Source organism: Fringilla coelebs (genome assembly GCF_963513975.1).
Source record: "Fringilla coelebs genome assembly, chromosome: Z".
Taxonomy (NCBI): domain Eukaryota; kingdom Metazoa; phylum Chordata; class Aves; order Passeriformes; family Fringillidae; genus Fringilla; species Fringilla coelebs.
Genome location: NC_140031.1, coordinates 12,059,256 through 12,071,441, shown reverse-complemented (window position 1 = coordinate 12,071,441; position 12,186 = coordinate 12,059,256). Strand labels below are relative to the sequence as shown.

The 12,186-nt window shown below is 37.1% G+C and overlaps 1 protein-coding gene across 4 annotated transcripts in view; it reads right to left on the bottom strand.

Annotated features, from left to right (window-relative positions):
• The window catches only part of SLC1A3 (solute carrier family 1 member 3), a gene marked incomplete at both ends in the record, with an annotated part of 60,265 nt that extends 50,022 nt beyond the window's left edge, over nucleotides 1-10,243 (bottom strand). For all 4 annotated transcript variants that reach the window (XM_084224786.1, XM_084224787.1, XM_084224789.1 and 1 more), the window contains one exon: nucleotides 10,063-10,243. In XM_084224786.1, the coding sequence (XP_084080912.1) occupies nucleotides 10,063-10,243 (181 nt within the window). The remainder of the gene's footprint in view (nucleotides 1-10,062) is intronic.
• Between the last annotated feature and the right edge of the window lie 1,943 nt (nucleotides 10,244-12,186).

The following is a 12,186-nucleotide window of genomic DNA, read 5'->3' as shown; positions in this document are numbered from 1 at the left end:
GTTAGTCTCTGAGCTATATTAAAAAATACTTTTGATGCAAAAAATAACAGATAATTCCATGAATAGGAGTAATATCTTACTATGCATATATAAAAGCTCAGATATTCACAGTATATATCAGATTATGTTTTATGTAGCATTATTTAGAATTAAGGTACTACTCAATGCTTTACAAAATTACTATAATAGCTGTTCCTTTCATGCCTGGCTTTACTTTGCTGCTTCATGTTCATGACTAAAGTTAATGTATTACTCTTATAAAATATAAATCAAAACGGATAAGAAAGCTGTTCTCTCAAAGTTTATAGGGTACCCTTCCTGCTTTACATTTCTTTCTTTCTTCTCTTTCCTTGGCTGGAAGTTGACATATCCCTTACTAGCACTGACTTCTACTTTTCCCTACTGTAGTTTCAGCTGCCCATCCATATTATTTTGTCTTTTTGACAGTATAGCTGCACAAAGGAATTGCAGACAGTGAGACTGAGACCGCCCAGGTCCAAGAACTTTGTGGAACATTCACAGAAGACAGACCTCTACTCTGAGGAACTTTTAGTGTAGTTTGACAGAGATCTTGAAGTTGGACATGTTGGACAAGTTGCCTTTGTTTTTTTAATTCTAGTTTAGACACACACTACAAAGAGTTCATTTTAGGCTGGACTGTCTTGATATGCAGTTTAGCACCATCATTAGCAGCACATTCAAATTATGCATACATGTCTCTGTGGAGCTAGTCCACCTTTTAGTTCCTACAAAACCACCTGTTAATTTAGCTTAGTGCTGATAGTCTAAATCTGTAAATGACTTATTTGACACTAAGGTTTAAGTATTTTGTTGAATCAAGATACACCCATGCCAGAACTATCTGGATCATGGAACATATGGCAGACTTAGTTAAAAGACTTCTTTTTTGTCCAGTATTTTGCTGAGACATGCAAACAACCAGCTCAGACTGAGGGAGCATTTCCCCTTGTAGAATACAAGATTTTTGCCAAATCAGGTGTAAGCTTTACCATAACAATTTTTTTTAATGTTTGATTTGTTCAGTGAATTCTTTCCATAAGAAAATCAGGCTCATGGCTGAATCATGGAATCATGTTACCATTTTCTTAAAAAGATAGCTAGGATTCTTTCAGTCCCTTGCTCCTTGATTATGAGTCACTTCATCCCTGAAATCCTCAGAATGACTGTGAAACTATTCACAAATAGAACCTTCCATCTATTTCTTTTACTTGCCAACAGCCCCTTCCAAAACATGAATTTCCAGAAGTGTTTAATTTAATCTGATTAAAATAAGGTATCATGCCTTACTTCTTGTGAGTTAACTCATCTTAAAGATACATTGTCACATATTTTTTAGTTTAGAAGTAGCCTCCATACAGGGAATGACACCTCTCTTCCAACTGTTAGGTGTTACTCCGAATGGCAGAATTTCCCTATCTTAAAGGTCACAAAAATGGCACAGGGAAACTTGCACCTGGAATAATGCTTAATTACACAGTAAGTACCTGAATCCAGACTGTGACCTTTTAAGTTCCTCCAGATAAAAAAAAAAAGGTAGCTTTGGGAAATCTATGAAGTTAATGGGCACTGCTCCATTTGCTTTGGAAGACTCCTCAGCTCTCACCCTTCTGCTTGTGTTTTCCTCAGATGTGCCATGACCTAAACATTTATTTGCCTAATTCCAGGCTAAATCCTGAGGGACTAGCAACTGAACACAACTGTCACACAGAATGCAAAGAATCATCTGGACTTGGGATACCCTCTGTCCCTTTTTTTGCTCTAAGGACCACTTCACAGCCTGGGGCTTCTTGTTATAGGTGAGCACTTTAGTCATTAGGTTAAACACAATGCTGCCTTTTGCTCTCTTGGCATATGCATTCATCCTTAGAAGTCTTACCTTTTCCTCTGCCTAATAACACAGATTTGAAAGGAATGGTGGAATTGCCTCCTCCTGTAACCTGCCTTTTGAGAGGAAAAGAATAACCTAGCTCCTCAAGTGCGGCTGACAGCATTCCCAAGGATGCCCAGGCTTCTGCATCTTCACTGGGTGAAAATGTCTGGCATGGTCCTGACTCAGAAAGGAGTGGGAGTAGGAATGCAAACCTGTTTGCTGCTTGTTTGTTTGTTTGTTTGACTTACTGCCTGCTTTCCTCCTGGAAGTTTTAGTCACTTACATGCTTAGGTCATGGACTTGTGCAGCTACCCTGTTGAGTCTCCTTGCTCTAGCTCATGCACTAAAAAGACACAGAGCTCTGAGATTTAGGTTCCATGGGCAGCTTCCTTTGCTTGCATTTTAGACTTTGAAGAACTTGATTGCACATCCATATCTGTTTAATGCATGGATTCCCAAGTCAATTTTTTTTTTCAAAAGACATCAAAATATATGTAGTAGACTAATTTGTCAACTACCTTTGGTTAGTACTCCCAGGAATTCCCTGATTATTGGTCCTGTAATACAAAGGCAATTCTATTCTTTTTCTTTCATTTAGCCCTCATGCATGGTAAAACCAAAGCATTTACTAGAGCCAGTTTGAACTGCCAGATTATGTTGCAGTGTAAATGATGCTTAAAACTTAAGCCCCATCTTTTATAGATTTTGTTTTGAATAAATCAATTTACAGTTATACCAAGTTACAGTAAAAGGTGAAAAACAAGCACACACTTCATAACTCTCAAGCTCATTTCTATTTATGGTCTTCTATCCATGCCAATAGAATATGTATACACATGCTAAATTTCAAGCAAGATATTGCATTTTTTTTAATGCAGAGAATAGAAAGAGAATTCAAAAGGCAAACATAACTCATGTTAAAAGAAAGGATGTGGGAGAACAACAAGGAAATATGAGTAGCAGTAACATTTTGTTACTGTCCTGATTTTCCGGTGATCCTTCTGGCTTTCTTTGCCTCTTTCCTAGCATTTAATTATTTTCCTTTTCACTGTTGTGCAGCTCATCACACCTTTTATCATACTCTTTTATTTTAAAAACTTCCATGAAATCTAGAACCAAAATAAGTTTCTCTTGTATGGATTTTAAAGGGTTACACGACCTGTGGTTTCATTGTGTTGATAGAAAATGCAGTCACTGGCTATAAAACTTCAAGTCTGATGGGTTGAGATAATAAGTGCAATAATCCAGCTTTTACTGAAGTTCCTCTGAAATAATTTCCATTTATTCTTTTACTATTTTCCATAGTTTATTCCCTACTCTATACCATATATATATTTTGTATCCATTAATAATTTAAGACTTCTTGGTGAAGAGCTTAGGTGTTCTCTAACATACCCTGTAGACTTCACAGAATATTTTGTGAACAGAGATGGAGAAATCTATGTGGGAGACAGAAATTTCTTATTGCTCCTTACTAAGTATTTTTTAACACCAGTTGCATTGCCTTATTGCTCCAGTGAATTGTAATACGATGTGAAAAAAACCCCATTATGATCTATGCTAAATCCCATTGAATCATTGAACCAGAGGCTGGAAAAGACCACTAAGATCACCACGTTCAGGTCTTAACCCAGCACTGCCAAGCCCACCACTAAACCATGACCCAAAGTGCCACATCTACACTAGTACTTTTCAGTGTCACCAGGGATGGTGACTATTACTGCTTCCCAGGCAGACTGTTCAGTGTTTGACAACCCTTTCAATGAAGGAATTTTTCCCAATATCCAAACTAGACAACCTCTGACACATCTCCAGACCTTTTCCTCTTGTCCTGTCCCTTGTTATCTGTGAGAAGAGGCCAACCCCCATCTGGCTACGGCCTCCTTTCAGGGAATTGTAGAGAGTGAGAAGGTCCCCTGAGACTCCTCTTCTCCAGGAGAAAAGCTGCTAAAACCTCGCAGCTCCCTCAGCTGCTCCTCACAGAACTTGTGCTCCAGACCCCTCCCCAGCTTTATTGTCTGTCTCTGGACTTGCTGCAGCACCTCAGTGTCTGCCTTGTTGTAAGTTTACTTAACATAAGATCACTGGGTCGTCAATAAAAATGAAATTAAATATAAAATCCTCAGGAAATTCACAGCAAACAGAAGGACTTTGGAGGATTGTCAAAGGATATATACAACTAATGTGACTACAAGGATTATTTTATGAAGCTGGTGGTTGCAAAACACCTCCTTTTCCTTTAAAAAGGCATGAAAAAATTTAAAAAAATTAGTATCTCTCAGCTATGGATCTAGATGTCTATGCTACTGTACCGTACAAATTATCCTAATGGCTGCATTTATGTATTTTTTTTTTAGTGGCCTTTTCAACATCAGGAATATCTAGCCCCTTTTTTATTTCTCTTTAATATTGGATTTATAAGTACAGTTTTTCAAATGCACCTCAAGATAAGAATTTTATAAAAACATTTTTTCTATGATACCATATGATATCATAGAAACTTTCAGATGCCTGGCTATTTCAAGGAATTTTGTCAGAATTTTAAGCTAAATGAACGATATTTTCAGGAATTCATGAACAACTGAACATACCATCTTCAGCCACACCTTCACTGTGGCCAACTCAAAAGCATTTCATCTGCAATGACATCTGGTTCTAGCTTTACAAGTGCCAGTAAGGATCTAACAATATTAAGTATTTACTCAGCATACAAATTACTGGCATCTTGCTTATGATTTTGTGCTGCCTTGCAGTCACCACAGCAATTATAGTCCCTGTCTACTGAAAAAATGGAAAGGGCTGGCAAGCCCTAATAACAGTTTATTTCATGTTTATATGCCTTTTCTGACCCTTTCAGGATCAGCACAAAATTTTTCTTGAGAATTCTTGGGATAACTACTGTTTCAGTTGATCATACTCTAATGGCATTCAGAGAATTTTCTTGTAAAATCTCTGAGAAACCACATCCTAAATGCCCCACACAGTTACTGCCATGCGTTTCACCTAGGATAGCTTTGAATTTTGATTCGTAAGAAGCATTATTATGTATATACATTTATTTTTAACTTCTAGAGAGAATTTTGAGAATCTCAACAGCCTTTTTTCAATCTATATGAAGAGTGGAATGAATGTATATTTCTCTGGACTGCTTTATGACCATTGAGACATACTGCTTTTGAGCACCACTTTGCAAGTCCACTGATTTGACAATTTAGAGTGTTAGGATAGAAGTAAGCTGATATTTGGCTTTTAAAGATTTTGCATCTTTACTGTGTGCATTTATGCACTGCTGCTCTCTCCAGAATGCTTAATTGTTATTCACAAGGTAGCCAAGTTTATTGTTGTTACTCTGTGCCATGTATGGCAGTTCAACAATCATTGCTGTTTCATTTCAGTAACACCAAGATGAATTGTGGTAAGAAATGTGGATTGTGATAATATATTAACAGTACTTTATTTTGCTGTTAAACTAGAGTACTGTTTGTATTTCACAGTCTGTCTTTTACTGCTGTCTACTTAACAGCAGAATTAAGTTTCTTTGCATTTCTATACTTTTTCTTCCTTTTGTAAAGAATAATCTCTATTGGAGCTTTAAGTGTGACTCTAAGTTTTATGTTATGTGTTTATGCTTTTTTTTCCTTCCAAAATTATAATTATTTTATATTTCAAAAAAAAGGCCTTGATTAGCAAATTTTTTAGAATATTACTTAGGAAGGTTTTGTCGCTCAGCGAGAAATCAATTGCGTTGGGCAGGTTCTTTAGCAGAGCCCTGAGACAGAGTCAGCCTCTAAGTTTGACATAAAAATAATAAATTTCTCTTTAACTGTAGCCAACTGTGTTGATTTTCTTGCATATGTCTTATCATTTTTTTTTTTTTTAGTAATTTCTCTCTTTATGCTTTAAGATATTTCTTTACCTAAAACTCAGGTCCCACAGCTGTTTCTCCTTCAGTGATGGATCTTCACTTTGTTCTCATGCAAGTTTTACCAATGCTGCATTGGGATTTGTCACAGTGTTCAAGGTCAATATATAGTGAAGGCAAATACTCTTCTCTGAGTAAGTCAGCCTCACCCTTAAGTGGATACAGAAATCTGTCAATAGCAGACAAGATGGTGCTTCAACACACAAGGCTGTTGTTTTTGTGGGCATTATCCTGAGTTTTGTCTACCTGCATACTTGCCCTTCATAGGTCTTTAAACTGTGGTTCAGACAGTCAGTCTTCCTGGGACAGGACAATCTCATATTCTGTGATCCTTTGCACAACTTATCACTGTTCAGATATTGTAAGGGCACTGTGGGTGTTTTGCCTTCTGCATCAGGAAGGATCCTTTCAAGGCTTTATTTATCTCTTTGCTTTTTTCTTCAGGGAAAAGGGGCAAGGTCTTCATCTCACCTCTACTTCTTCCTGTACTTTTAACTAGTTTCTTTTGGTAAACACAATGGAAAGCTTTGGAGTCTCCCACATGGTGCATGCTGTTGCAGAACAGAGGTTGTATGGGTTTGTCTATATTTCACACCTATTGTGAGATTGCTGGCAATTACAGAAGCCTGGCTTCAATGACACAGCCAAACCTGCATTCCCTCTTCCTTTTGGGGAAACAGGGAGTCAGAAAACAGGAATGGATCCATCCGCCTATCCCTTGAATGTCCCAGCAGACAACTGCAACATATACCTCTGGCAAAAGGATTTTAGCTAGTGAATTGGAGCTTAATAACTATGCAGAAACTTCTTTTCATAGTACTTGCTTGCCTCTGTTTCAATTAAAACAGCATTTCTCTGCAGACACCTTCTGAGGATCTCTGCTCAGCAGTGCTCTGTATCTCAGTCTTTCCTTCAGTACAAGTCCAGAACCTACAGGAGATTCTTTGGCATTTAGAATCCTGTCAGAGTCTGGGTTCCTGTGCCATTTTTGAGAAAATAGGATGCAGAATGAAGGCAGGCTGATAAAGGAAGTGTATCTGAAAGGAAGGAGTTTTTGGGGACAGGATGATGGTTCTGAGTAGCGTGGGAGAGCCTTAGATTTTGCCAGTTATTTGGCTAGCACTTCAAAGTTTGTGAGACTTCCTGCGCATTCTCCATCAGCCACCATGTTCCCTACACTACCTTAAAGTCCTCCTGGTCATTGAGATATTCTCAATTTACCAGCGGTCAGACTCAAAAAATTTGTCTGACTCAAAAATTTGAGGATTGCTCTCATCTATTGAGTCTGGGCAAGACTGACTACAGAAAACTCATAATATCTTTATGTGACCAAGAAAAATGTGAAAAATTGTATCATAATTCACTTATTGACTATGCTTTTCTCCAAGTTTCTCAAAGGGCTTGAGAAAAGTTTAAATTTCACTAAAAGTATTAACAATTATTATGACAATTGTAGACAGACCCTACCTATGCAGAAGGCGTAGTCTGAAGGACATTCCATGCATTTTTATGGGAACAGGGAATAGTTCTACGTATTTTTCAACATGAATTGTAGTAGCTTCTTGCATTTTCATCACTACTTTTTTAATGAATAATTGGCTTAGTATGGTAGCAGCTGGTGAATTCAGTTTAGAATCAGAGTAAAACCAGAATGGCTATATAAATATCTATATTTCTCCTTGTCATGTGAATATCAGAAAAATCTCACTCTATTTGCAAAATATCTGTACATAACAGAGAGAACTGCATGTTGTAGTTACCCACTTCATAACAAAGGGCAAGTTCCCACTTCAACACAAGCTCAAGCCCCCACTATGAACTACAGTACTGGAACTAAGATAAGATCCTATGCACTTAACTTTTAGTGAAATCAATCCTGCTCAGTAAAGAAATAGGAAATGCTCTACTAAAAAAGGCTTTTTCATGTTTATTCCTTGACTAAAGAGATGTGAAAAAAATGCCTCTGAAGAAATGTTTCTCTCTCTAAATAAAATGGTTTTCTGAGTATGGTGTCTATGAAAATTTCTGGACTGACAGCTCTAAGAACTGTCTTCTGTCTGTTAGATTATAGAGCATTAAGCATTATTTCTTGTAAATGATTCAACCCTGGTTTGAGTATAATTTGTTTTCACCTAGACTCACATCCAAGCATCTCAAATGGGAGAGCCAGTAGTGCTAATTGGTGGGCTAATTCTGCAACATTGATTACTGTCTCCTAAGGAGGGGATCAAGCCCACCATCTAATTTTCCACAGACCACCAAACAACTGAGAGATGATAACAACTTAGTCCTTGCCAAACTAGACAGATGGAGTTCCACCACTGAGTGTTTCCCAACCACTTTAGCCATCTGTTCCCTACTTCTGAGTGTTTTCACAAGAGCAAAAAACTCTCAAAAGCCCCAAATATTACCTTTGTATAATCAATTAACCATGAAATTACTGTTCTAATCATATATAGGTACTGCAAAATTACGCCACAAATAACAGATGTAAGAGTTTGGAGCATTTTGTGATAATAACAAGAAGACTATTTCTTCTACATGTTATACTAGATATATCTACAGGTTCATGAGCAGAATTGGAGCAGCCAGCTCATCCTAGGCTGCACATTTTCATCAGTTCTCCAACTTGTGTCCCAGTGCCTACTGATCCTCTGCTGTAGGTGGTAGTGGGGAAGTGGGCAGGGTGTCAGTTGTTACCTAAAATTATTGGAAACAGCAATAACAGCAATACCACTTGTCCTGTCTACATTTCATTTCCACATTGACAAATTTGTGGGAGCCCTACCGGATGTAGATGACAGAGAAAAAATTGCAAAAAGAAATTTTTTTCACATGCTGTCTAGAAAAGCAACAATCAAAGACTTGTGTTCTTTGTGACTGGACAGTGTTTCAAAACTTGCTTGACTTGCTCTGCCTTTTCTGACCCTTGTAGATGAATCATGTAATTTTTTCACTGTTGATATTAATGGGGCTTTTACACCTATAAAATTCTTAGTTAAGAATTAAAAACATTTACTATCAAATTCTGTTTGTAAATATCAGAAACTGAAATTACTGCTTTAGCAAAGAAGTACTTTATTTTACCAATAGGCAAATTAATATAAATGTCTCCTAAGAAAAGACCATCAAATGTGAAATTAATTTGAAATAACAGTGCTGATGTGGAATCAGGCAACAGGAATGGCAGAGCCCTAAAATTTCAATTCCTGTAAGAGTTGCAGAAACACAGCAAGAAGACCTATGTAAAATTGCACTATGAAGGAGATTAGGGCCTACATAGGCAAACGATATAGACCATTATCTTTAGGTGCTTACATATGGTTTTTCATCATCATCACAATCAGATTTACAATTTTATATTTTAAACTAATGGAAAAAGGGAAAGCCAAACAGTAAAGCCATTAAGTTCTCGCTCACTCCTGTAAAGAGTGGTTATTCCATGAAATATGGTGTCACTTTGACAATTTCTAGTTAAAGAAAAATTATCTTAAGTGATCATGTAATAATTTAAAGAAAAAATTGTTTTAAAAACTGCACGTTTTTCTCAGCAGATTCTCTTTTTAATGCTAATTCAAAGTATGTAGCAATATTTTGTTGCATTCCAAAACTAAAGGCTGTTTGATGTACTGGATTCCTCTCAGTATACTCTAAAAAGGTATTTAATCAGGTGCTATCTCTCAGTCCTTTGAGTAAGTAACACTGCCATTGTCTCCCAAATTGCATCTGAAAGATGCATGTGTAAGATTGTGAGTGGCTGAGGGAGAATAAACTTAGATTTGCCTTTATCAGGAGAAAACTGAAAAGATTGTATTTATTTCATGCCTTTGTGTAGAAACGTCACCTCATTTTGTTCATTGAGAGTTTCTGTTCATCATTGCAAAGTGTTAATTCTTTGATAGTTTAGGTGAACAAAAGTTACTTCCTGAGCATTTTACTGCAACTGGCTCTGGTAGAAAAAGATACAATTAAAAACATTCAATTTAGTTATTGTATCTGATTGTTTAAGGGAAAAATTAATTAATTTGGTCGGTTTTTCTCACCAAAATTCTTCTTAGGAATTACTAGAATAATTTAATGGCTTTTTCTTGAACTTCATGCAGCTGTCAAAGCCAAAACTCTCCAAGCCAGAACATTCTTATCAGTGCAGAAGAATTTGGAAACTCATTTGTAATGCAAATCACCCAGTCACATTGTCATTGTCAAACGCACTGGAGAACAGAATATTCCTATTGAACAAATTACTCACCAAGAATCACAGCAACAACGGTGAAGAGCACAAAGGCATTCCTCATTAAATAACTTTTAACATCGTCCTTTGTTATGCTCTGCACTTTTTTTTTTGCCAAAAGAGTACGTTTCCGGACTCCTTGTTGAATTCGTTCCATCCTACTTCCAGGTTTTGGGTCTTCTCCGTTACCTTTAGTCATTTATCTTGCTGAAAGCTTTCTTTTATAATTAATTTCTGTCAGTATCCCTTCAGAAAAGTGGAGGACTCTTTTCAGTGGGAGTTACTGGAGAAACCTGCAAGACAAGAAATATCAAACACTGCAGTAAGATTTTAAGGGAATGATTAGCTATATATTTACACAGAAGCAGATATTCTTCATGTTTCAGTAAAACTTGTATTGTTCTTAATATCTAAGCCGTTTTTGATGCAGAAGTTCAATGACTTTGAAAGAAGGATTACATGGACTGATCAGGTAAGTGTCCCATGTCTTCAGACATGAATTGCTGTCATGCTGTAAAACCCAGGAGTAACTTTAAAAAAAAATTGCTATTGATACATAAATGAAAAATCAGTACAAACCATAGCAACTTAAGGTATAATTTAAAACTCTGTCAGGCTTGCTGCTGTACTTTTTATCAGGCCATTACTATTTGAAAAAAAATCTACCTCACCTTCACATTAACCATCGAAGATAAACATTTTGCTCAAACTAGTACATTTAAATTGTTCTACATTTCAAATGTTTTTAAATGATTAAATGCATTGTCTCAATTCCTTCTTTTCACATGTTAAAAGGCAGCAGCAATAGTTTATTTATCTCTCAACCACTATTTAGAAGAAATGCCTTTGACAGCTTTATGTTGATAACATTCATCTTTTAGCTGTATAAACTATTCCGAGCACATCTGTAAAACATCAGAAGTAATATCCCACTTAACTTGTTGCTTCAGACTGTAGTAGCAGCTCACATTAAAGAGTAATGCTTAGTTTATCCTGATAGCAATTATGAGCATATATCACAGAATCACAGACCATCCTAAATTAGAAGGGACACATCAGGATCATGGAGTCCAAATCCTGGACCCGTGCAGGACAACCCAAGAACCACATCACGTCTGACTTTAAGAAATCACACTCTGAATCAACCTTAAAATATTTCAATATTAAAAGTTTTTCATTAAGGTATTACTTTTTATTTTAGATGGTATGGGTTTGTTTTGATGGCTGCTGGGTATGAGTTTGTTTAGTAAAGGAGACTCCTCAGAGGTATTTTCCAGGCTGAGAATACAATTTTCTGAAGTCTTAGTCAATATACACTGGCATGATTTTTAAAAAGTAATTATTAATGAATAATTGGATAAACCTAGGTGCTTCTGCTGAAATCTATCTGTTTATAGACAGCTCAACTCTAACACCTCCTTTTAAATAAATTTAGTGCCAAAACACTTTTTTTTCCGGAAGCATTTAAAATATAAATACACTGTGGTTTCAGCCAGCATGTTTTATGCAAAATCGCATGTTGTAACAAGTTTATTTTGGTGGATTTTGATCGCTGCTTCTACCATATGTTTCAAGACGGTTCACTTTAGCACTTTAGTGCAACATCCTCCCTGAATTTTAACAGAACGCTATAAACTTTGCTGCTTTTAAATGTTTAAATTAGTAAGGGATCTACCGTGGACACGACTGCTGCATGGAAGCAGGATTTTTTTTTTTCCCCCGACCGATTAATGTACGCATTAAAAAAAAAAAAAAAGATCGTTTACAGTGCCTTTTCTTTAATCTGTCCTGCGCAATTTACATCAAGATCAAGAAAGAATATGGGTGCAGCCGAAAGATTAATCAATCAAAAGCCTAATGGATTAATGAAGACACAAAATCACACAGTGAAGGATGACTCCCCCCACGTCGGACCCTCGCTGCAGGACAGGACAGGGCAGGACAGGAGGGGACAGGAGGGGACAGGACAGGACGGGCTCACCTTGTCGGAGCTGCCGTGCCCTTAGGAGCGCGCTGGGCGAGGCAGGGGCTGCCCGGCGGGGAGCGCGGAGCTGCGGAGCCGGGCGGGCGGCAGGGGGAAAACTGACATCTGCATGTGCTCCGGAGCACGGCAACTCACTATCCCTGTAACTTAAGGAAAGG